At 31.4% G+C, this 22,614-nt stretch overlaps 1 protein-coding gene across 2 annotated transcripts; it reads left to right on the forward strand.

Moving 5' to 3' along the window:
* LOC134711460 (uncharacterized) lies at nt 1-17,274 on the forward strand. Of its 2 annotated transcripts, none has more exons than XM_063572061.1 (9): nt 1-183; nt 4,418-4,531; nt 10,934-11,092; nt 11,600-11,790; nt 12,120-12,219; nt 12,783-12,883; nt 13,314-13,480; nt 15,509-15,649; nt 16,538-17,274. In XM_063572061.1, the coding sequence occupies exons 1-9, from the start codon at nt 106-108 to the stop codon at nt 16,642-16,644; spliced, it is 1,158 nt and encodes a 385-aa protein (XP_063428131.1). In that variant the 5' UTR covers nt 1-105; the 3' UTR covers nt 16,645-17,274. The 2 variants fall into 2 exon arrangements, with proteins under 2 accessions (XP_063428131.1, XP_063428132.1); XM_063572062.1 differs by lacking the exon at nt 1-183 and adding an exon at nt 806-971.
* Nucleotides 17,275-22,614: the final 5,340 nt, after the last annotated feature.

The raw sequence follows: 22,614 nt of genomic DNA on the forward strand, positions 1-22,614 counted from the left end.
TAAAGGGAGACAAATCATTTTATTCAGGACAACAGATAAATTCAGCATTTGCAAAAGTGATGTTTACCTCATAAAACAAAATAAACTGTACATTCAATTGGCACCATGGCTTCAGTTTTGACACCATTTTCACCACCAAACTGGTGTAATAGACTGTCACACATTCCTAAATATTTTGTGAGGGTAAGCATCTAGATCTACTGTGTGAATACAACAGATAAAAAAGAAAGAAAGATAACAACTACAAATCAGGGAGAGACTCTTGATGGTTCAGGACTTCTACTAGTACAAATAATTATCATGCATGATGTTCATTAAAACATCAGTTTTTAAGGGAAATGCATCAAACTCAAAAGTTGTCTATAGCTGCATGCTTGATGTTTTTTTTTATTATCAATAACAATATAAACAAACAAACAAACAAACAAACAAACAAACAAACAAACAAACAAACAAATATTTTTTTTGCCAATCACTCCCCCAAAATGAGCAGAATAATTACAATATAATTTTGAAACATAATGTAAAGTAAATAAAAAATAGGTTAAGGTTCATCATAACCTTTTGGCTAATGTGGCCGTATTTACACCCCAAATTTTACTCTGAGTACAGACTAACCTATGCACCTGCAACAGTTTTAAGGGATGGCAGGAACTAGATATATAAATTTTAAATGCATTTTATGTTTTAGAAAATTATAAACTTTTCTAGATTTTGACTTCCAGTTTTTTTCGTTCCTGCAGAAGGTGCAAAAATTAACTAAGTAGTGAAAACGATTGAGAAGCTCCCCTCATATATAATCAATGTTGTGAGTAGTATTGATTTAAATGGACAATGGATGGACAATAGACACCTGTAAACAATAGGTGATTTAAACTGTGTAACTGAGTGGACCCTATCAAATGGAACTCTGGTGTTTGTTTATTTTGCTATCTTCTGCAGACTTAATAAAACTGGACATGAAAATCCAGGTAAGTTTTAAATTTTCTGAAACGTAGACTTCGTATAACTTTTATATATCTAGTTCCTGCCATGCCTTAAATCTTTCCTGGATGTACCAGTTTGTCTGTACTCATAGTAATTTTTGAGGTGTAAACACCATATTTTTCAATTCCTTATGATGAACCTTAAACAAAGTACATAATATGATTGATTTTGATTTAGTTGATTGATATAATATAAAAGCAAATGAAGTAGGCAATTTGTAATAATATAAATATATAATATAATATGACCAATTGTCTGTTACTCTGGTCTCTTTATTGGACAGCACACCTCATACATGTAGTTTACTAATAATTTATCAAATGTAAAAGAAATAACTTATGTAAATGCATATTTGATCATACATATCATAATATTCTATATAGAGAAATCTAATTTAATATTGTATTTCTGTTTATATTTAAAACCTTTAATAATTAACAAATTATTATCAAAATGTTTTTATCTTTATTTCCCATTAGCCAAATAAAAAGAGATTTGTTATCAAGTTTTGAAATATTTTTATTTTTACTATATATTTTGCTTAGAAAGGGATTTCTAACATTATCCAGAGTTTTACATGTTAAAAGAAAATGCATCTCATCTTCTATTTCCTCATTACAGAGTTTGCATATTTTATTTTCTAGTTTAATATTAAAGTACATTTGTAACTACCTTTTTCTATTTCAAGTTTGTAAGCTCCAATTCTAAATCTTGTTAAAACACATATTTGAATATATATATATGGTAATTTCAATAAGTAAGGCTCAAAATTAAATTTTGGTTCAAATAATCTATAAGCTTGCTTCCAGAGGTCTTATTTTGTCTTTTTTTACTTAGGCCACACCAATTTAATTTCTTGTTCTACGAATTTTTGGACTCCAAAAATTGGGGCGAGCGAGCGATTTGAAAATTTTAATAAAAAAATATTTAATTTGCAAATTTTTGAGGCGAAGCTTAAAAAGGAAAGGCGAGCGATTATATTTTTTTTTTGTAAACATAAAATAGTAGGTTTTGACTATATTAAAACTTGATTTATCACTTGTACCTTGACATTTCTTTAATTTATGAAGTTTTTTTTCCCTGTTCAACAAGAAATAATTGAATAATTAAATCTGGTCAATGTATGTGTGACTGACAATGAGACAATTCTCAATCCAAGTCATAATCAGGTTCAGAACAACCCCTTACTGTTATGAATATCCCTTTTATGAGGGGTCAAAATATTAAAGTTATAATATATTTTTTTTGTAAAAAGTACAAAAGGGCTTATATTTTCCCAAAGAACTATAATATTTGGTATTAAATGATCAAAACATGTCCAAGAATTATGTAATATTCCTGGACTTTAATAACCATGTTTATAACACATTTACTTTAACAGTTTAATATTATTCAAAATAAGTGGACCCATCCCTCTTTTAGAAAAGTTGTTTAAAATATAATGTATTTCTCCTCTTTTTGAGTAAAAAAAAAAAGTTGTCAAAGGTTTTGTATAGTAGCACTGTACAAATCTTTAGTATTTCTATTTTCTTTTCTACAACAGACTGAACAGTAAAAATGGTAAAATGACCCCTTCAAGGCCCTTGTCTTAGGGAGGGTTGGTCCCAACCTGATAATAACAAACATAGGTCAAAGTACGGCCTTTTACATAGTGCTTTGATCAAGACCAACCAGCAAGCTATAAGGGACCACAACTTAGTATTGTACACAATTCGAACAGGAAAACCAACGATCTAAATTATATTTCCAAACGGGAAAATACCAATGAACCACATCAACAAACGATAACTGCTGAACGACAGGTCTCTGAATCAACCAGGACAGGTGCACAAACCTGCAGCGGGTATGACCGTCACCATACATTATAATTGCAGTTGAAGGCAAATCCTTCAGAAGCAATTTGTACATTATTTTAACAACGAAAATTTTTTTTATAGGGAATATAAGTTAGGGGGAAAGAAACCAACGTTTTGTTCTGTGCTGGTATTTCTATTTATATCGGAGCACTCCCGCGTGGAATAAATTGGTTATATGCTGAAACAAATATTCTCGCAGATATTTACAGTGTTGTGGGGTGCTGATAGGTTTAAAATCGTTATATAAAGGCTAGACTTTGATTTAAAAAACAAATGTTGAGATCTAAATATAATATTTACACAAAAAAACGGTGCGGGAAATGGACATGATTTCATTTCCGAATGCGGGAAGCAGGAATATAATAAAAATTAAAAAAATCCGTTTTGAAAAAAATAGGTGCGGGCGGGTCCGTCAAACAAGGAATCAAATTGGTGTGGCCTTAAATAATTCTTTCTTCCATATATTACAATACTTTAAGGGGCTCGCGGGTCTAAATCATTTTTTTTATTTAATATAAGATTTCGCTATATTTTTCTATAAATTCACTTTATCTTATACCTAATAGAAAAATGAAATAAAAAAATGGGGTCACTGTTCATTTACGCTCACAATCTGCCTTCGAAAAAAGCATACATTTTTGCTAATGTCCTTTTCTTCTGTTGAACTAATAGGAGAAAAAGCGGTAATATAGAAATTAAAAAAGAACTAAAATGCAGAAATGGCTAAAATTTTACAATTATTTAGTTTATGTACAGCTTTTTCGAAAATAACAATAAAAAATATAGGTCACCAATGAGTTAAAAAAGATATTTAGATTTTAATGCCAAAAAATGGCCATTTTGCACCAAAGGGAGATAATTTGGAGCATTTTCAATGATATCTACATTTTAAAAGTCACCTGGTGCCAACACGTGTTGATTTTTTGGAATAATTTTTGTACCATATATATGATAAAGTAACAACTTCTTAAGGTAATTAATAAAATTTGTAATGAAAAATAAAAGTTCGATTTTTTTCTGAAAATTTTATACCCGCAAGCCTCCTTAAATATAATTTCTTTTTCACCATATTTCTTATGTTTATTTTAGATGAGAGCACCTGATACCCTTTTAAATCAAGTAATTTTAAGATAGCATCAATACTACATATGTACTACTAGCCCAACAATTCTTCCCAGCTTTAGATAATGTATTTGAGAGAGAGTATGCATTTGTTAATGAAATATTATTTTTAACATGAATTCTTTTCCAATATTAAATCATGTTTGTTAAAATATCTATCATACATTGTCATAAGGGGATAACAACCTAATTCGCCAAATATGTACATGTATAAGTTTTTGTTTTAAACTTAGATAGCGTAATTCCTGCGTTCACATGATATCTTATAGCAAAACATAAGAGTGAGGGAATAGCTAACAAACAACTATTAAAATTACACTGGTTGTATTCATAAATCCTTTTTTTATCCATCCAGATGTTGCCAGATTTAATTGATAGTTTAAACCTAGAATTTTTATGATTTTGTTGAAAACACTCACAAAATTTGACTTTGACTTTCAAATCTTTTTCAGCTGGGTAATATGAATACACCAATCCATGAGTGGAGACTTCCAAATGTACCAATTGGCTTTAAAGTTTACATCAAGAGAGATGATATGACTGGGTCAACATTGTCAGGTAATAAGGTGTGTTGATATTGACCGAGTCAACATGTACATTGTCAGGTAATAAGGTGTGTTGATATTGATTGGGTCAACATTGTCAGGTAATAAGGTGTTGATATTGACTGAGTCAACATTGTCAGGTAATAAGGTGTGTTGATATTGACTGGGTCAACATTGTCAGGTAATAAGGTGTGTTGATATTGATTGGGTCAACATTGTCAGGTAATAAGGTGTTGGTATTGACTGAGTTAACATTGTCAGGTAATAAGGTGTGTTGATATTGACTGGGTCAACATTGTCTGGTAATAAGGTTTGTTGATATTGACTGGTCAACATTGTCAGGTAATAAGGTGTGTTGATATTGACTGGTCAACATTGTCAGGTAATAAGGTGTGTTGATATTGATTGGGTCAACATTGTCAGGTAATAAGGTGTTGATATTGACTGAGTCAACATTGTCAGGTAATAAGGTGTGTTGATATTGACTGGGTCAACATTGTCAGGTAATAAGGTGTGTTGATATTGACTGGGTTAACATTGTCAGGTAATAAGGTGTTGATATTGACTGAGTCAACATTGTAAGGTAATAAGGTGTGTTGATACTGACTGGGTCAACTTTGTTAGGTAATAAGGTGTTGATATGCCTGGGTCAACATTGTCAGGTAATAAGGTGTGTTGATATTGACTGGGTCAACATTGTCAGGTAATAAGGTGTGTTGATATTGACTGGGTCAACATTGTCTGGTAGTGAGGTTTGTCGATATTGACTGATTCAACATTTTCAGGTAATAAGGTGTGTTGATATTGACTGGGTCAACATTGTCAGGTAATAAGGTGTGTTGATATTGACTGGGTCAACATTTTCAGGTAATAAGGTGTGTTGATATCGACTGGGTCAACATTTTCAGGTACTAAGGTGTGTTGATATTGACTGGTCAACATTGTCAGGTAGTAAGGTGTGTTGATATTGACAGGGTCAACATTGTCAGGTTATAAGGTGTGTTGATATTGACTGAGTCAACTTTGTTAGGTAGTAAGGTGTGTTGATATTGACAGGGTCAACATTGTCAGGTAATAAGGTGTGTTGAGATTGACTGAGTCAACTTTGTTAGGTAGTAAGGTGTGTTGATATTGACTGGTCAACATTGTCAGGTAGTAAGGTGTGTTGATATTTACAGGGTCAACATTGTCAGGTAATAAGGTGTGTTGATATTGACTGGGTCAACATTGTCTGGTAATAAGGTTTGTTGATATTGACTGGGTCAACATTGTCTGGTAATAAGGTGTGTTGATATTGACTGGTCAACATTGTCAGGTAATAAGGTGTGTTGATATTGACTGGATTAGCATTGTCAGGTAATAAGATGTGTTGATATTGACAGGGTCAACATTTTCAGGTAATAAGGTGTGTTGATATTGATTGGGTCAACATTGTCAGGTAATAAGGTTTGTTGATATTGACAGGGTCAACATTGTCTGGTAATAAGGTTTGTTGATATTGACTGGTCAACATTGTCAGTAATAAGGTGTGTTGATATTGACTGTTCAACATTGTCAGGTAATAAGGTGTGTTGATATTGATTGGGTCAACATTGTCAGGTAATAAGGTGTTGATATTGACTGAGTCAACATTGTCAGGTAATAAGGTGTGTTGATATTGACTGGGTCAACATTGTCAGGTAATAAGGTGTGTTGATATTGACTGGGTTAACATTGTCAGGTAATAAGGTGTTTATATTGACTGAGTCAACATTGTCAGGTAATAAGGTGTGTTGATATTGACTGGGTCAACATTGTCAGGTAATAAGGTGTGTTGATATTGACTGGGTTAACATTGTCAGGTAATAAGGTGTTTATATTGACTGAGTCAACATTGTCAGGTAATAAGGTGTGTTGATATTGACTGGGTCAACTTTGTTAGGTAATAAGGTGTTGATATGCCTGGGTCAACATTGTCAGGTAATAAGGTGTGTTGATATTGACTGGGTCAACATTGTCAGGTAATAAGGTGTGTTGATATTGACTGGGTCAACATTGTCTGGTAGTAAGGTTTGTCGATATTGACTGATTCAACATTTTCAGGTAATAAGGTGTGTTGATAGCGACTGGGTCAACATTGTCAGGTAATAAGGTGTGTTGATATTGACTGGGTCAACATTTTCAGGTAATAAGGTGTGTTGATATCGACTGGGTCAACATTTTCAGGTACTAAGGTGTGTTGATATTGACTGGGTTAACAATGTCAGGTAATAAGGTGTTGATATTGACTGAGTCAACATTGTCAGGTAATAAGGTGTGTTGATATTGACTGGGTCAACTTTGTTAGGTAATAAGGTGTTGATATGACTGGGTCAAGATTGTCAGGTAATAAGGTGTGTTGATATTGACTGGGTCAACATTGTCAGGTAATAAGGTGTGTTGATATTGACTGGGTCAATATTGTCTGGTAGTATAGTTTGTCGATATTGACTGATTCAACATTTTCAGGTAATAAGGTGTGTTGATATCGACTGGGTCAACATTGTCAGGTAATAAGGTGTGTTGATATTGACTGGGTCAACATTTTCAGGTAATAAGGTGTGTTGATATCGATTGGGTCAACATTTTCAGGTACTAAGGTGTGTTGATATTGACTGGTCAACATTGTCAGGTAGTAAGGTGTGTTGATATTGACAGGGTCAACATTGTCAGGTTATAAGGTGTGTTGATATTGACTGAGTCAACTTTGTTAGGTAGTAGGGTGTGTTGATATTGACAGGGTCAACATTGTCAGGTAATAAGGTGTGTTGAGATTGACTGAGTCAACTTTGTTAGGTAGTAAGGTGTGTTGATATTGACTGGTCAACATTGTCAGGTAGTAAGGTGTGTTGATATTTACAGGGTCAACATTGTCAGGTAATAAGGTGTGTTGATATTGACTGGGTCAACATTGTCTGGTAATAAGGTTTGTTGATATTGACTGGGTCAACATTGTCAGGTAATAAGGTGTGTTGATATTGACTGGTCAACATTGTCAGGTAATCAGGTGTGTTGATATTGACTGGATTAACATTGTCAGGTAATAAGATGTGTTGATATTGACAGGGTCAACATTGTCAGGTAATAAGGTGTGTTGATATTGATTGGGTCAACATTGTCAGGTAATAAGGTGTTGATATTGATTGGGTCAACCTTGTCAGGTTATAAGGTGTTGATATTGACTGAGTCAACATTGTCAGGTAATAAGGTGTGTTGATATTGACCGAGTCAACATTGTCAGGTAATAAGGTGTGTTGATATTGATTGGGTCAACATTGTCAGGTAATAAGGTGTTGATATTGACTGAGTCAACATTGTCAGGTAATAAGGCGTGTTGATATTGACTGGGTCAACATTGTCTGGTAATAAGGTGTGTTGATATTGATTGGGTCAACATTGTCAGGTAATAAGGTGTTGATATTGACTGAGTCAACATTGTCAGGTAATAAGGTGTGTTGATATTGACTGGGTCAACATTGTCAGGTAATAAGGTGTGTTGATATTGACTGGGTTAACATTGTCAGGTAATAAGGTGTTGATATTGACTGAGTCAACATTGTCAGGTAATAAGGTGTGTTGATATTGACTGGGTCAACTTTGTTAGGTAATAAGGTGTTGATATGACTGGGTCAACATTGTCAGGTAATAAGGTGTGTTGATATTGACTGGGTCAACATTGTCAGGTAATAAGGTGTGTTGATATTGACTGGGTCAACATTGTCTGGTAGTAAGGTTTGTTGATATTGACTGATTCAACATTTTCAGGTAATAAGGTGTGTTGATATCGACTGGGTCAACATTGTCAGGTAATAAGGTGTGTTGATATTGACTGGGTCAACATTTTCAGGTAATAAGGTGTGTTGATATTGACTGGGTCAACATTTTCAGGTACTAAGGTGTGTTGATATTGACTGGGTCAACATTGTCAGGTAGTAAGGTGTGTTGATATTGACAGGGTCAACATTGTCAGGTTATAAGGTGTGTTGATATTGACTGAGTCAACTTTGTTAGGTAGTAAGGTGTGTTGATATTGACAGGGTCAACATTGTCAGGTAATAAGGTGTGTTGATATTGACTGAGTCAACTTTGTTAGGTAGTAAGGTGTGTTGATATTGACTGGTCAACATTGTCAGGTAGTAAGGTGAGTTGATATTTACAGGGTCAACATTGTCAGGTAATAAGGTGTGTTGATATTGACTGGGTCAACATTGTCTGGTAATAAGGTTTGTTGATATTGACTGGGTCAACATTGTCAGGTAATAAGATGTGTTGATATTGACAGGGTCAACATTGTCAGGTAATAAGGTGTGTTGATATTGATTGGGTCAACATTGTCAGGTAATAAGGTGTTGATATTGATTGGGTCAACATTGTCAGGTAATAAGGTGTTGATATTGACTGAGTCAACATTGTCAGGTAATAAGGTGTGTTGATATTGACCGAGTCAACATTGTCAGGTAATAAGGTGTGTTGATATTGATTGGGTCAACATTGTCAGGTAATAAGGTGTTGATATTGACTGAGTCAACATTGTCAGGTAATAAGGCGTGTTGATATTGACTGGGTCAACATTGTCTGGTAATAAGGTGTGTTGATATTGATTGGGTCAACATTGTCAGGTAATAAGGTGTTGATATTGACTGAGTCAACATTGTCAGGTAATAAGGTGTGTTGATATTGACTGGGTCAACATTGTCAGGTAATAAGGTGTGTTGATATTGACTGGGTTAACATTGTCAGGTAATAAGGTGTTGATATTGACTGAGTCAACATTGTCAGGTAATAAGGTGTGTTGATATTGACTGGGTCAACTTTGTTAGGTAATAAGGTGTTGATATGACTGGGTCAACATTGTCAGGTAATAAGGTGTGTTGATATTGACTGGGTCAACATTGTCAGGTAATAAGGTGTGTTGATATTGACTGGGTCAACATTGTCTGGTAGTAAGGTTTGTTGATATTGACTGATTCAACATTTTCAGGTAATAAGGTGTGTTGATATCGACTGGGTCAACATTGTCAGGTAATAAGGTGTGTTGATATTGACTGGGTCAACATTTTCAGGTAATAAGGTGTGTTGATATTGACTGGGTCAACATTTTCAGGTACTAAGGTGTGTTGATATTGACTGGGTCAACATTGTCAGGTAGTAAGGTGTGTTGATATTGACAGGGTCAACATTGTCAGGTTATAAGGTGTGTTGATATTGACTGAGTCAACTTTGTTAGGTAGTAAGGTGTGTTGATATTGACAGGGTCAACATTGTCAGGTAATAAGGTGTGTTGATATTGACTGAGTCAACTTTGTTAGGTAGTAAGGTGTGTTGATATTGACTGGTCAACATTGTCAGGTAGTAAGGTGTGTTGATATTTACAGGGTCAACATTGTCAGGTAATAAGGTGTGTTGATATTGACTGGGTCAACATTGTCTGGTAATAAGGTTTGTTGATATTGACTGGGTCAACATTGTCAGGTAATAAGGTGTGTTGATATTGACTGGTCAACATTGTCAGGTAATAAGGTGTGTTGATATTGACTGGATTAACATTGTCAGGTAATAAGATGTATTGATATTGATTGGGTCAACATTGTCAGGTAATAAGGTGTGTTGATATTGACTGGTCAACATTGTCAGGGTATTAAGGTGTGTTGATATGACTGAGTCAACATTGTCTGGTGGTAATGTGGTGTTTTGATATTGACTGAGTCAACATTGTCGGGTAATAAGGTGTGTTGATATTGACTGGGTCAACATTGTCGGGTAATAAGGTGTGTTGATATTGACTGGTCAACATTGTCAGGTAATAAGGTATGTTGCAATTAAGGTTATCTGAACATTGTCATATTTTGATAAAAAGTAAGGACATGTGATCATGGTGGTATGATATTCAATTAGATAACATTCAACCTCAGACCAAAGGACAAGGATGGTCACAAGTCAACTATAATTTGCAAGCAACTCTATGGACTACATAAATTCAAACTAAACTAAATTAAACTAATGAACTAAAGGCTTTTCAATTTGGACAGATATATAAAGAAAGTTGGGTCAAAAAGACTTAAACATGTTAAGAAGTGCTAAATCAACCTCTAAAATAGAACATTGGTGTAACAGCATAACATAAGAACCAACATGAAAACCAGTTTCAAATATGCTTATTATTTGATAATTATGGTATTGATGAATAAGCAGATGAAAATGACATTTAATTTTTGATTGATTATACCAGAGAATAGACAAAACAAATAAAAAGGAATCTAGGCAATTCCTGATTATAAATAAAAAAGTAAAAAAAAGAAAGAAAAGAAATTGGCTAAAATAAAACTTATTGAAAAAGACATAAATATATATTTTGAACATTTAATTTTTTAGAGTGGTACTTAATTATCGATGGCTTCATTTCAGGTGAGAAAACTTGAGTTTTTATTTGCTGATGCCATTGAGAAAGGCTGTAAGAATGTCATCACTTGTGGTAGTATTCAGTCTAATTTTGCCAGGTCTACAGCAGTAGCTGCAGCACAGCTTGGGTTGAAGTGTCATCTTCTGTTAAGAAGTCCAGAAGTGGTAAGGTTATTGTATTGATAACTTTATTTATTAATAGAATAGTCGAAACTGCTGATTAATAAGGCCTAGAAAGAGTTCTTTCTGCCTTATCTTTGGTAAAATTGTATATAAACCTATAATTTTCATGATTGTTTTTGTAATTTTTTTACAAAAAGTAGACGGAGAAAGAAGATTTACATTGATAAAGATTAAAAGGAATTGTGAACATAACTTTATGGAGACAAACAGTATTTAGCTTAGACTTTATGTGATTTGATTAAATGAATCCCCCTCCACCAAACAAATAAAACAGCTGATGAAAAAAAATCCCCAAAAACACAATGCAAACAAAATAAATTACATAACACAACTTTTTAGATAAGATGAAAAAGTGCTTTCATAAAATGATAAATAAGTAAGCTTAATTCCTCAATTTCTTTTCTTCATATGAAATCAAATTACATCTCCTGTGCCAGCTAAGTTAATTCACTTTTCTAAACTAGTTTTGTAAACTGATTTCTTTGATAGCCTTATACAATGGAATCAATAGAAACTAAGACCGGTAAACTTGAATACAAAGATTGCAGTGCTAATGTAATATTTGAAGGAAATGTTTTATTGGACAAAATGAGTGGTGCTAGTATGTATTTGATACCAAAGACCAGCAAATATGTGAAAGACATAAAACCAAGGATGGAAAAACTAGCAGGTCACATCAAGTAAGAATGTTATGTATGTTCTTTTTTAAATTAAATTTCCTTTATATACACACTGAAAGTTTGACACATTTTATAACTACTTTATAAGAGAATTTTAGCAAATGTACCACACAGTTTTGTTTATAAGGTTAATTTGTGCAGAGTTTGAAAACTTGTATATATACCTTAATAAAAGGGGTATTGTGGGTTTTTTCAGAGACAAGTGTCTGTGAAACATTTGCACAAACAAATTATTATTATAATGTATATATATCAATCAGAAACAAATGTGTTACTGAGAAAATTATGAATTTGAATTATCTCCCATTGACAGTTATTTTATTTTATAGGAAGGAAACAGGAGAAGATTCTTACTTGGTACCGATTGGTGGATCAAATGTTGTAGGATTATATGGTTATCTTACAGCATTCCAAGAAATGATCTCTCAGGTACATGTATTAAAACATCTAAATTACTTGTTTAGCATTTCTGTCAACATGGTCAAAGAACAGGTTAGCCATTCTAAACACATACCAAAAATTATGTTTTTGATATAGTCTGGTTCTTTGGAGTTTTCAGTGTTTGAAAAGATATTATAAAATAAGAACATATGTCAGTTGAAATGAATTCTACTGACATAAAATAAGAAGATGCAGTTTTATAATCAATGATACAACTCTCCTACAGAGAATAAATAACGTTATCAACTATAGGTCACTGTACAGCCCTTATCAATGAGGGTCAATTATCAACTGAAAACCAAAGGAGGAAAAGGTAAAACCTACATATCTTCTTTAAAGGCCTTGTTAATGATAATTCAACTACTAAATAGTAAGGTCTCACAAATTTTTTTTTAACACACAGGCCATGTAGAATTATTCATCTGTGTTTTGAAAACACCCATTTCTAGAAAATGATATGCAGGGTTTGTATATGAATACATATCTTGTGGAAATAAACTGCCAAAAAGAACAAGAATTCTCTCTGATTGATATCTTTGTTAATTATTTAGGGACTTTTAGAAGACTTTGATGATATTGTGTTTGCCTGTGGAAGTGGTGGAACAGCAGCAGGACTTTCTATAGCTAACTATCTAAACCAATCAAAACTCAGGTATTGGTATAGATTACTGATTTAACCAATCTTAATCAAATTTAAACATATTTAAAAGGATAGGTTCTGTCTTTGAAATGGAGGTGTTGTAGTTACTGTTAAAGTCAATCCTCAAAATAAATTTGTTAAGTATATTTGCAGAAAAATATGGAAACTTCCAATAAAAAGTTTGTTCATCTCCTGATGTGATATTAAAAGCTCCTGATGTGATATTAAATCCCCTTTTTGACACGCCTCAGGGCAAAAGTTGCACCTTTTGGACTAACTATTCAACTCATACCCAGTTTATACGTGATATAACTACTCACCTACTATAACAGCAATAACAAACTTTCAGAGTTTTCAAAGAGAAAGCAATACTCTACTTAGAAATCCACATTTTTATGCCCCACCTAATTACATTATGTATTTCGATCTATTTTGAATACAGAATCCATGCAATAACTGTTTCTGATAACAAGCAATCATTTATTGATCACATAAACGACGCATTAAAAGAAGTAGGACTTGGTGATTCCGTTAGTGCTGATGACATAATAGATATTGTTGATGGATACAAAGGACTTGGGTATGGCTTATCTACCCCTGAAGAACAAGGTTTGTTAATAAAATTTAAATAGTATATTGAGGGACAATTATCAGTTTGTAATCATATTTAGAATATCAAATGCCTTTATTCCTAAATACTGTTGATTCATAAGACATTTATTTTAGTGATACCAATTTTTGTGGATTGAGGAAAACTTGCATTTTTATGGATATTTGAATTCATACTTCTGCATAAACCCTTATAGAAAATTTGTAGTTCATTGAACATTTGAATTCTTGGTTTAAAAATCAATGGAAATTGGTAAAATTGTAAAATTCTTGTTGAAACTAATAATAATGAATCTACAGTAGCATAAAAAAATTGAAACCAGTTACTCACTTTTACACTGATTCTAATTTGTATTATATTACGGCTTTTCCAGAATTAATTAAATGGGAGGAAGGTACTTTTAATAAATAATTTGTAAACAACAATATTGTACAGCAAAATACCTAAAAATGAGTCACCATGACCAAAATGGTCAATTGAACTCCTAAGGAGTTATTGCCCTTTATAGTCAATTTTTTACAATTTTCATAAAATTTGTAATTTTTACTAACATTTTCCATTGTAACTACTGGTCCAAATTTATTATAGATAGAAATAATTGTAAGCAACAAGAATGTTCAGTTAAGTAAGATCTACAAACACATCACCATCACCAAAACACAATTTTGTCATGAATCCATCTGTGTCCTTAGTTTGATATTCACATAGACCAAGGTGAGCGAGACTTAAGAGCCTCTAGTTCATGTTTTTAAAAGCTAAAATTAGATTGAAATTAACAGATTAAAAGTACAGAACACTTGTTTATTATGTTGATAGTGCATAAGGAAGAAAATGGAAAAAAATCAAGAGTCTTGTAATTTTGCATTGAAGATAAATCTATCTGAACACATACATTTCTAATGATTGTGTGAAAACATTTTCGTATCTTCATCTTCAAACATCCCAAATTTATTTTCTATCATGTCAAAACCCTATAGATACTTATCACAGTAATAAGAAAATCTTTTTAGTAGAACAAGTAAAACAAGAACAAAATTTAAATGTTTCATTTCATGTTGAACATTATACTGTGAAAGTACTTTTAATTGTGGTTATCAATTTTTATGGTTGGAGCAAAATGTGGTGGGTTCTTGAATTTGTGGTTTTTTAAAAGTTTTCTGGAGAAAAAAAATCAGAAATGAACACTTCATCATCGCATATCATCAATCATAGGATGTCTGACTTACATTCATCAAAACTAATTTTTCATGATAAAAAAAAAGTCATACAATTTAGGTTTCTTACAGTAAAATATTTAAAATTCTTGTTGAATTGTTAGTTCATAAAGCCACCCATGAAAACTGGAAAAATAGAACCCCCCTCCCCCATGAAAAAAAAGAAGAAAAAGAGAATAATCTAGTGCTGAAATGTGATGAATATAAAATTATGGACACTAGATATAGAATAGAGAATAATGGACATGTAATTAAATATAAAGAAAATAGACAAAAAATAATTAATTTGTTTTTAAAGAAAACAGAAATGAAGGATTATCATCCAGACCTTCATGAAACAGGCATTGACAATTTTAATTTTTCACAAATATGGGTTTTACTCTGGTGCTAAGACGTCTAATATTTTTGGCTAAAATGTCTCATCAATGCTCTAAAATGTTCTACGCAGGAGAAATGATCATCAAAGGTGTTAATTGGGCCATAAGCTTGTCACTCCAAGAAAACAATAACATTAAAAAAATGGTATAAATGTACTTTCAATTGTTAAATTGATTCTTTTGAAATAAAATTTTTGTATGATAATTACGAACACTTCATCATCACATATCATCAATCATAGGATGTCTGACTTTCATTCATTAAAACCAAATTTATGAGAATTAAAAAGTCGCAAAATTTAGTTTTTTTAATGGTTAAATATGTGATCTACAGTTGTATAATTAATAATTCAGAAAGCCATTCACAAAAAACCATGAAAATTTGTGGCCAGGCCAAGAATGAAATTTAATAGTAAAATAGTATTTTTTTTTTTAGAATTTATACAGTCCGTGAGTAGAAGTACTGGTATAATATTAGATCCTTGTTATTCTGGTAAAGGAGCTAATGGGCTAGTGCAAGAACTTACATCAAATCCAGATAGGTTCCAAGGAAACAGAATTTTATTTATACATACAGGTAAATACGCAACTACAATTTCCCCAAATAATAACAATCATTTAGATATTACAGAGAACAACTTTCTGACTGGCTTATTTGAACTGAAACGTTTTTAGTTTAATAAAATTATCATTTGGTTGATATATAAATATATATATAGTCTTTTTGCATTCATAAGGCTATATGATTTAAATATATGATGGAATATCTTTATTGAATGTGTAAGTACCTTAGATCTTCAGCCTCTTATTTAACTGTATTTCTCTTTTGCATATTTAAACTCATTTAAAATTTGTTGAGTCTTAAACACCTTTCTGGATTTACCTGGAATATTCAATGCTAGGGATGGTAAGATATGCAGACAAGTTCATAGCTGTATGGCCAAAAAAGACCTTAAAAGATTATCAAAAGCAATCTTTGGTGAATTTTGCCTGAGGGAGTTTTTACCTTGAAGTTTTATAATAATTTTTTTATTGATTTCATTATAAACTGTATATATCTCAGATTTGGTATAAAAGTTATGAGATATTTCTAAAAAAATGTCATTATGGCAAATCATTGTTTTTTAATTAATTCCATTTTCTTGTATAAAACTACATTTTTTTAATTTTTTTTTTAGATATTTGAGTTTTGTAACATCTATATTGTAATTGTGACTTTACTTTAGTTTACTGATGTTCATAGACATATTTCTCTGAAATAGTTATTTTACATATCTACATGTACATCATTGTCTATTCAGTGGTGGTATGTCTTTTTGTATATTAACTTGTCCTTAGGTTATTTTTATGTTAAGATTTTTTTATTGAAAATTAATCAATTTTACGACTGTGTTATGTTTTGATTTTCTTTTTTGATTTGAAAAAAAAAAGATGTCAATATCTGAGAATGAAATTTCTTTTACAGGTGGAATTTTTGGTTTATTCGATGGAAAGATGGATTCCTATTTAAAGGAGAGAAAACATCCAGAACCTGTGGTATTATGGAAAGAACTGGATGACTTATTAATATAGATTCATGGAGAATAATAGATTCTGGTACTAAGTTATATAATGAAATTTGAATTTTTATTGATCTCTGTGATAATTTATAATGATTATTTTATATATAGACAAATATTTTATTGTCTGGAATGCTTGGGCCTTTGCAATGTCTGCCATAAGTTGAGGTAAAGATAATGAACACACTGCCTTCATGGCCTTAAAAAAGGTTGATTATTTTATTAATTGATTGGGGTTTAACACCACTGTTTAGCACACAACTCAAGTGTATTAACGTTATGTCTGACATGGGGAATGCTGGCTAATTGAAACATAATAAGTGAATAAAATTAAAAAAATCTTAATTTCAAAAGTACTAATAAATAAGAAGACTGTTTTGAGATGGCAAAGTTCAACACAACAAATTTTGTTTTTTATTTTGACTGATTTTTGAGAATCCTGTAGAAAGTGTCAGAACTTATCAATATTATCTACCTTTCAGATTTGTCAAACATCATTGTGGTCATTCTAAAAATAAAACCTTGACTGATGATTGTCTTGTGATGTGTCAGTGCAAATAGGCTAAATTGAGATGAGAATTCATAATAGTTTTTATGCAAATGATATAAGGATCATAGTCCATGGAAACTTTTTCATTTTTTATATGTACAACTATATGTCAAGAGTGTTTTGAATAATTCTCTTGTTTCCAAAATTTATACAAAATTTTTGGTGCTTCATAATTCTGCATGAGTTTTATTCTTTGTTTATTTATTAGTTAAGAGTTCATTTGACTTTGCAAAGAATTTGATTTAACGTCTATGAAATATTTTCCTTTGTTTTTTTACAGCAGTTAAAATGAAATGTTCTTTCAAAGTCTAATAAACTCGTAAATTTTATTTACTGAGTTTTGTTTTGCATATTTTACCTTTTATTATAATATAGGTTTTGCATAAATCTTTGAGATAACTGAATGTATATGATGCAATAATATTAACTATGTAACCTTTGACGATTAAGTGCAGATATATAGATACTACATAGAATGTTATTAAATTTTGTTAATGATTATTATATGTTTATATTAAAAATAAAATTATAGCAATGATATGGCAACACAAACTTTAATTACAATTGAATTATTTGTTTGTTGAACCAAACACATGCATCATGATTTTGATATTTCATGTTAGTGTCAATGTAAATCAAAGAGGGCACTTCAAATGCAGCACATTCAGAATGAATAAGTTGATTTTTTGCCCAAATTATGCTGTGGTTCTTCACCTTTTAGTTTGCTCTCTAGTACTGAGTAGTATTCTTTGTTTGTCTTTTTGTTTTTCATGATATATTTAGTCTTTCTTTGACTTTTGATTTTTTTATTCCTTTTTTGTATGTTCCCCTTTACTTTATATTGCAATTGTCTATTAAAGCCATTTCTTGCATTTGTCTTAAAGCCATTTATTGCAGCTGATTTATTGCATTTGTCTATTAAAGCCAGTGTAAATATCCATAAAACATATTTTTGAATAAAGCAACCATCTTCTTATTACGGCTTTTCTCTCCTGCACCATTGATTTAAAGTTTTCCAAATGTGGGTATTTGTTAACCTCTTCTTTGAAGGTTGTTGTAAAGTGTTTTACCCTTGTCTATTGACCATCTGCCCTTATATCGGTCCGTCTGATTCAATACCATCACATTCTTCATGTGAACTTCAAATCAGAGCTTTCTGAATTTTATTACCAGGCATGCTATACTGTTTAAAGCTTTTCATATTCATCTCTTGATCAACTTCTTATTTATCAAATATATTTATGCCCATAGTTTCAATATTTGTCACTTTTTTTCTCTGGAACTAAAAATCTGTGAGTTACGTCTTTCAAATGGATATTACATGGATTTGATTTTAAAATGTTGTATTTATCGTAAGAAAGTTTATTTAAATTTGAATAGCACAGATTGTGTAAAATGGTTTTAATATATTCTCATTTATATCTCTTCAACTTTGTACTTGTTTGGCTTTATAACTATTTTGATCTGAGCGTCACTGATGAGTCTTATAAAGAGGAAATGCGTGTCTGGCGTATTAAATTATAATCCTGGTACCTTTGATAACTATTTATTTTAAATGATAGATATACAGTAGTTCAAACAAGGCATCTGTCAGGTTATTTCTTGATTGCAAAGCATGTTACTATAAATACATAATAAAAAAAGGAATTAGGGTACATTCAGAGAATTCAGCAACAAAAGAGAAATCTTTGACTAAAGGTGAATTTAACTTATCATAAATCCCTGAGAGCTTCTTTGAATGATAAGCAAAGAAAAAAAAGAAGAAATATCTTGCATTCATAGAATTCCCAAACTATATAAACCTCTTTACGAAAAACTACACATATAAGCTTTTCCTCTGTCAATTGCTCTAATTGAAATATTATCTTGAAGTCACAGGTCTAAAAAAAAAATCAGAAATCAAATTCTATTAGAAGCATTAACCAAATGTGGTTCTGAAAAAGTCTCATGAGCTTCTTCAATATTCGAGCCGTAAATGAATACTAGAAATACGTTTGATTAGTGTTCGGTATTGTCCAGTTGAAAGTATTTCATGCATATTGGGAACATTAACAAGAGATAATTTCTGTGAAGTCGGTCTGCTGGGAGTTGAATTCAAATTTGCCTGACACTGTAAAAGAGCACAAGTTGGATTACTACAAGTATTCAACATTGAAACAACCAATATATGTATCTTTTTAAAAAGTTGCAAGGGTTCTTCGCCATGTGCAGACAGCGTTTCATCTCTATACACCAAGCATCAGTAAAACATCTTCAATCCAATCTACGGGATATGAGAATTGAATCTGACAATATATATTTCTTTACCTCAGTCAATTTTTCGCATACTCAGAAAATACGAAAGCTGAACACTTTAATAATGCTCTACATATTTAACTACTTGCCCTAAAATGAAAGATTAAAACCCTGTTTAAATAAATATAAGCAAAGTCCACACATTCATTGCTCTCTAACAAAATTCAATGTATTTTGAAAAGAACACCATTTTCTACAGTGAACATGATGTTGCACAATGTCATAGTGTGCTCAAGTTTCTAACATGTATTAAAGACTACAGCTGTGTATTGTCGGTTGCTGAATGTCCGACAGATAATTCATACAACTACGGGTACTTATTGTGCCCTCTTTTTCTTACCAGCTTTGTATTTCAACGAGTCTGATAGAACCCCTCTATTATTTAAGAAATAAACAAATTTTAGAGCATACACACTTAAATACAGCTACATCATATTAAAGATGTTAATGACATTACATTGAAAATAACAATGGATATTTTTGTTTGCACATTGTTGAAAATAAATTGAGAAATGCTTTATATCTATATAAGGGCATACTATTTGATCAGGTTATAACTATGTGTCTTAAGTTTAAGAATTATACCTTTGATTTGCAGTGATGGCTTGGTGATTGTTACAAGTTACTGTGAGTGTATTTACATTTTTCATATGATTCATATATCTGTCATAACAAAGTTTTATTTGTTATATATCTTGGATCCGTTATCTTGGTTAACCGGTTCACATTGTGACATTTGTATTGTGATGTTTATCCTGCCTGTGGTTTTACTAAGTGTATTTTATGGATATTTTTTAAAAGGTCTTTCTTTTACGCCGGGAAAGACCTAATTGTTTATCTCTAATTTTATATTTATAATAATTTTTTCAGTTTTCTTTATTTCAAATTTAATTGCTGCAGTATGTGATTTATTTTTGTATTAATTTATTCACAGGTTATAAATGCACAAACAAATATTGCAACCCTTTAAAACTGAATTTGATTTTTTTTCAACTTTCAGCATTCATTTGTTTTCCAGAAGGGGAATTACGTAAAACGGTAGTCGTTTAGAATTGTCTTTGTATGTTGATATTTAACATAATCTATTGTCTTTTATTTATGCTGCATTAATTTAAATTTACCTTATACAATTTCAAAAGTGTATAGAAATCAAATATTTTAAAGTGTTTTAAAGAATATCATGCTCATTATGGTAGTGTACAATTTATTAAAAAAAATAATGGCTTACTATGCGGTATTGGTTTTCCTCATTGTTCGTGGCTGTATGTTGATGAATATTAGTTAACTTCATTGTAATTTTGTCTTTGGTGGAGACTTGTCTCACTTACAAACATACGACATCTTAATTAAGAAAAATATTCACCAAATTCTTCATATACGTCAATACATCAATGTCAAAAAAAAGGAGACAAAAGATACCAGAGGAACAGTTAAACGTCTTTTCAATTGTTTGTCAAAATGCTTTGTCTCTATGTCTTTTTTGTGCTTCTTTGTTACATAGTTGAATGTCTTTATAGTGATTACGATCATAACACAATGTTGACTGGTTTACCACTATTTTGAAATGTTTACCTATTATGTCTGTTTTTTGTTTTGTTCAATCATAGTTGTCAATATAATGGATTTTATGCTACTGTGATACAAGTTAAAGGTTACGGTAGCTACAAAACCAGGTTCATTTCACGATTTTCTGCATAAGAAAAGTAAAAAATAAGACAATTGTTAACCATTCTTTTGGCGTGCTTGAGCATTTGACTTTCCGTTTTGAATTTTCCTCGGAGTCCAGTATTTTTTCAATTTTATTTTTTGTCAATCTTTGAGAGTCCTCGAAATAATTTTTAGCCTGTTGCTCATTATTACCATAACTAAAACTACATACCTGGTGGTCCCATCTAGTGAAAATATTTTGGATCTGTATTTTCGGACACTTTTTACAGTTATTAGTTATTTTTATATATGATATGCAAATAAATATAGTAGGCCAATGTGTACAATAATTATATCATTCCATATTAAATATTGCTATACATTTTAATCAGAACCTAAGAATACTAGAGTACCAATCAGCCTTAAAAAGAACAAAACCACCACACCCTTTTAAATAAACAGTTAAATTATCATACGTGACATAATTATATAATGTCAAATGTAAAAGCAGATACATAATGTCGTTTCCGATGAGATTCTTAGAATCCGTTAAGTATTCTTTAAATTTTCAACACTTGTTACCATAATTTCTGACAGATGAATAAATGCTGTTCATGAACGTCCTTGTAAACTGTAGACTGCTTAATTCTTTATACTTAAGACAACTTGATTTGTTTTACAGTTAAATACAACCTTGATGAATCTTGCTATAAAAAAGGTATTCCAAGAATCACTGTCGTGAAAAGATTTGCCAATCTTTCAAACTCGCTTGAACGCTATAAATATTGTCTGCAAACACAAATATACTAGACCATACTAAGATGCAACTATTCTAAAAAAATCGAATTCTTTTAGCACCGGATTTGACAACGCATTCAACAACTTTACTTAAATTTTCAATCCAATTCAATAATCGTAACTTAAGCTTCTACCCTATAAAGATATGAATGACATTCTATTGAAAATAACGGTTAATGGGGCAACTTATTTGACATACTATCGGGAAATGTTTGATATATGCTTTCTACTGGTATATAATAATGCAGTAGGTTTAATCAGTTTAAGAATTATACCTTTAATTTGTAGATGGATGGTTTTGTGATTGTTTGAAATTGCTGCGAGTATTCACATTTTTATATGATTCGTATCAACCCATCTGTCATAACACAGTTTTATTCGTTATTTATCTTTGATCAGTTATCTTGTTTAACCGGTTTACGTTGTGACATTTGTGTTGTGAGATGTATCCTGCATGTGGTTTTAAAAAGTGTGTATACATGTTTTGTTGGTATTTAGGGCCTATCTCTTACGTTGGAAGAACCTATATTGTTTTCGCTTATTTGATGTTTGTTATAATTGTTTTGATTTTTCTTTTTTTTTCGAATTTAATTGCTGCATAATGTGATGAAAGTGTTTGTATGACTTTACTCATATAGTACAAATGAACAAACTAATGGTGCAACCTTTGAAACTGAATAAATGACTGACCCG

The sequence above is a fragment of the Mytilus trossulus genome, chromosome 3 (assembly GCF_036588685.1).
Source record: "Mytilus trossulus isolate FHL-02 chromosome 3, PNRI_Mtr1.1.1.hap1, whole genome shotgun sequence".
Lineage (NCBI taxonomy): Eukaryota > Metazoa > Mollusca > Bivalvia > Mytilida > Mytilidae > Mytilus > Mytilus trossulus.

Bases quoted from the DNA above. Each gene is read 5' to 3' on its own strand.
- LOC134711460 (XM_063572061.1), top strand. From the start codon at position 106: ATGGCTTCAGTTTTGACACCATTTTCACCACCAAACTGGTGTAATAGA. The intron at 184-4,417 runs GTAAGCATCTAG...AATCTTTTTCAG, and splicing joins TTCCTAAATATTTTGTGAGG to CTGGGTAATATGAATACACC. The intron at 11,791-12,119 runs GTAAGAATGTTA...TTTATTTTATAG, and splicing joins AAACTAGCAGGTCACATCAA to GAAGGAAACAGGAGAAGATT.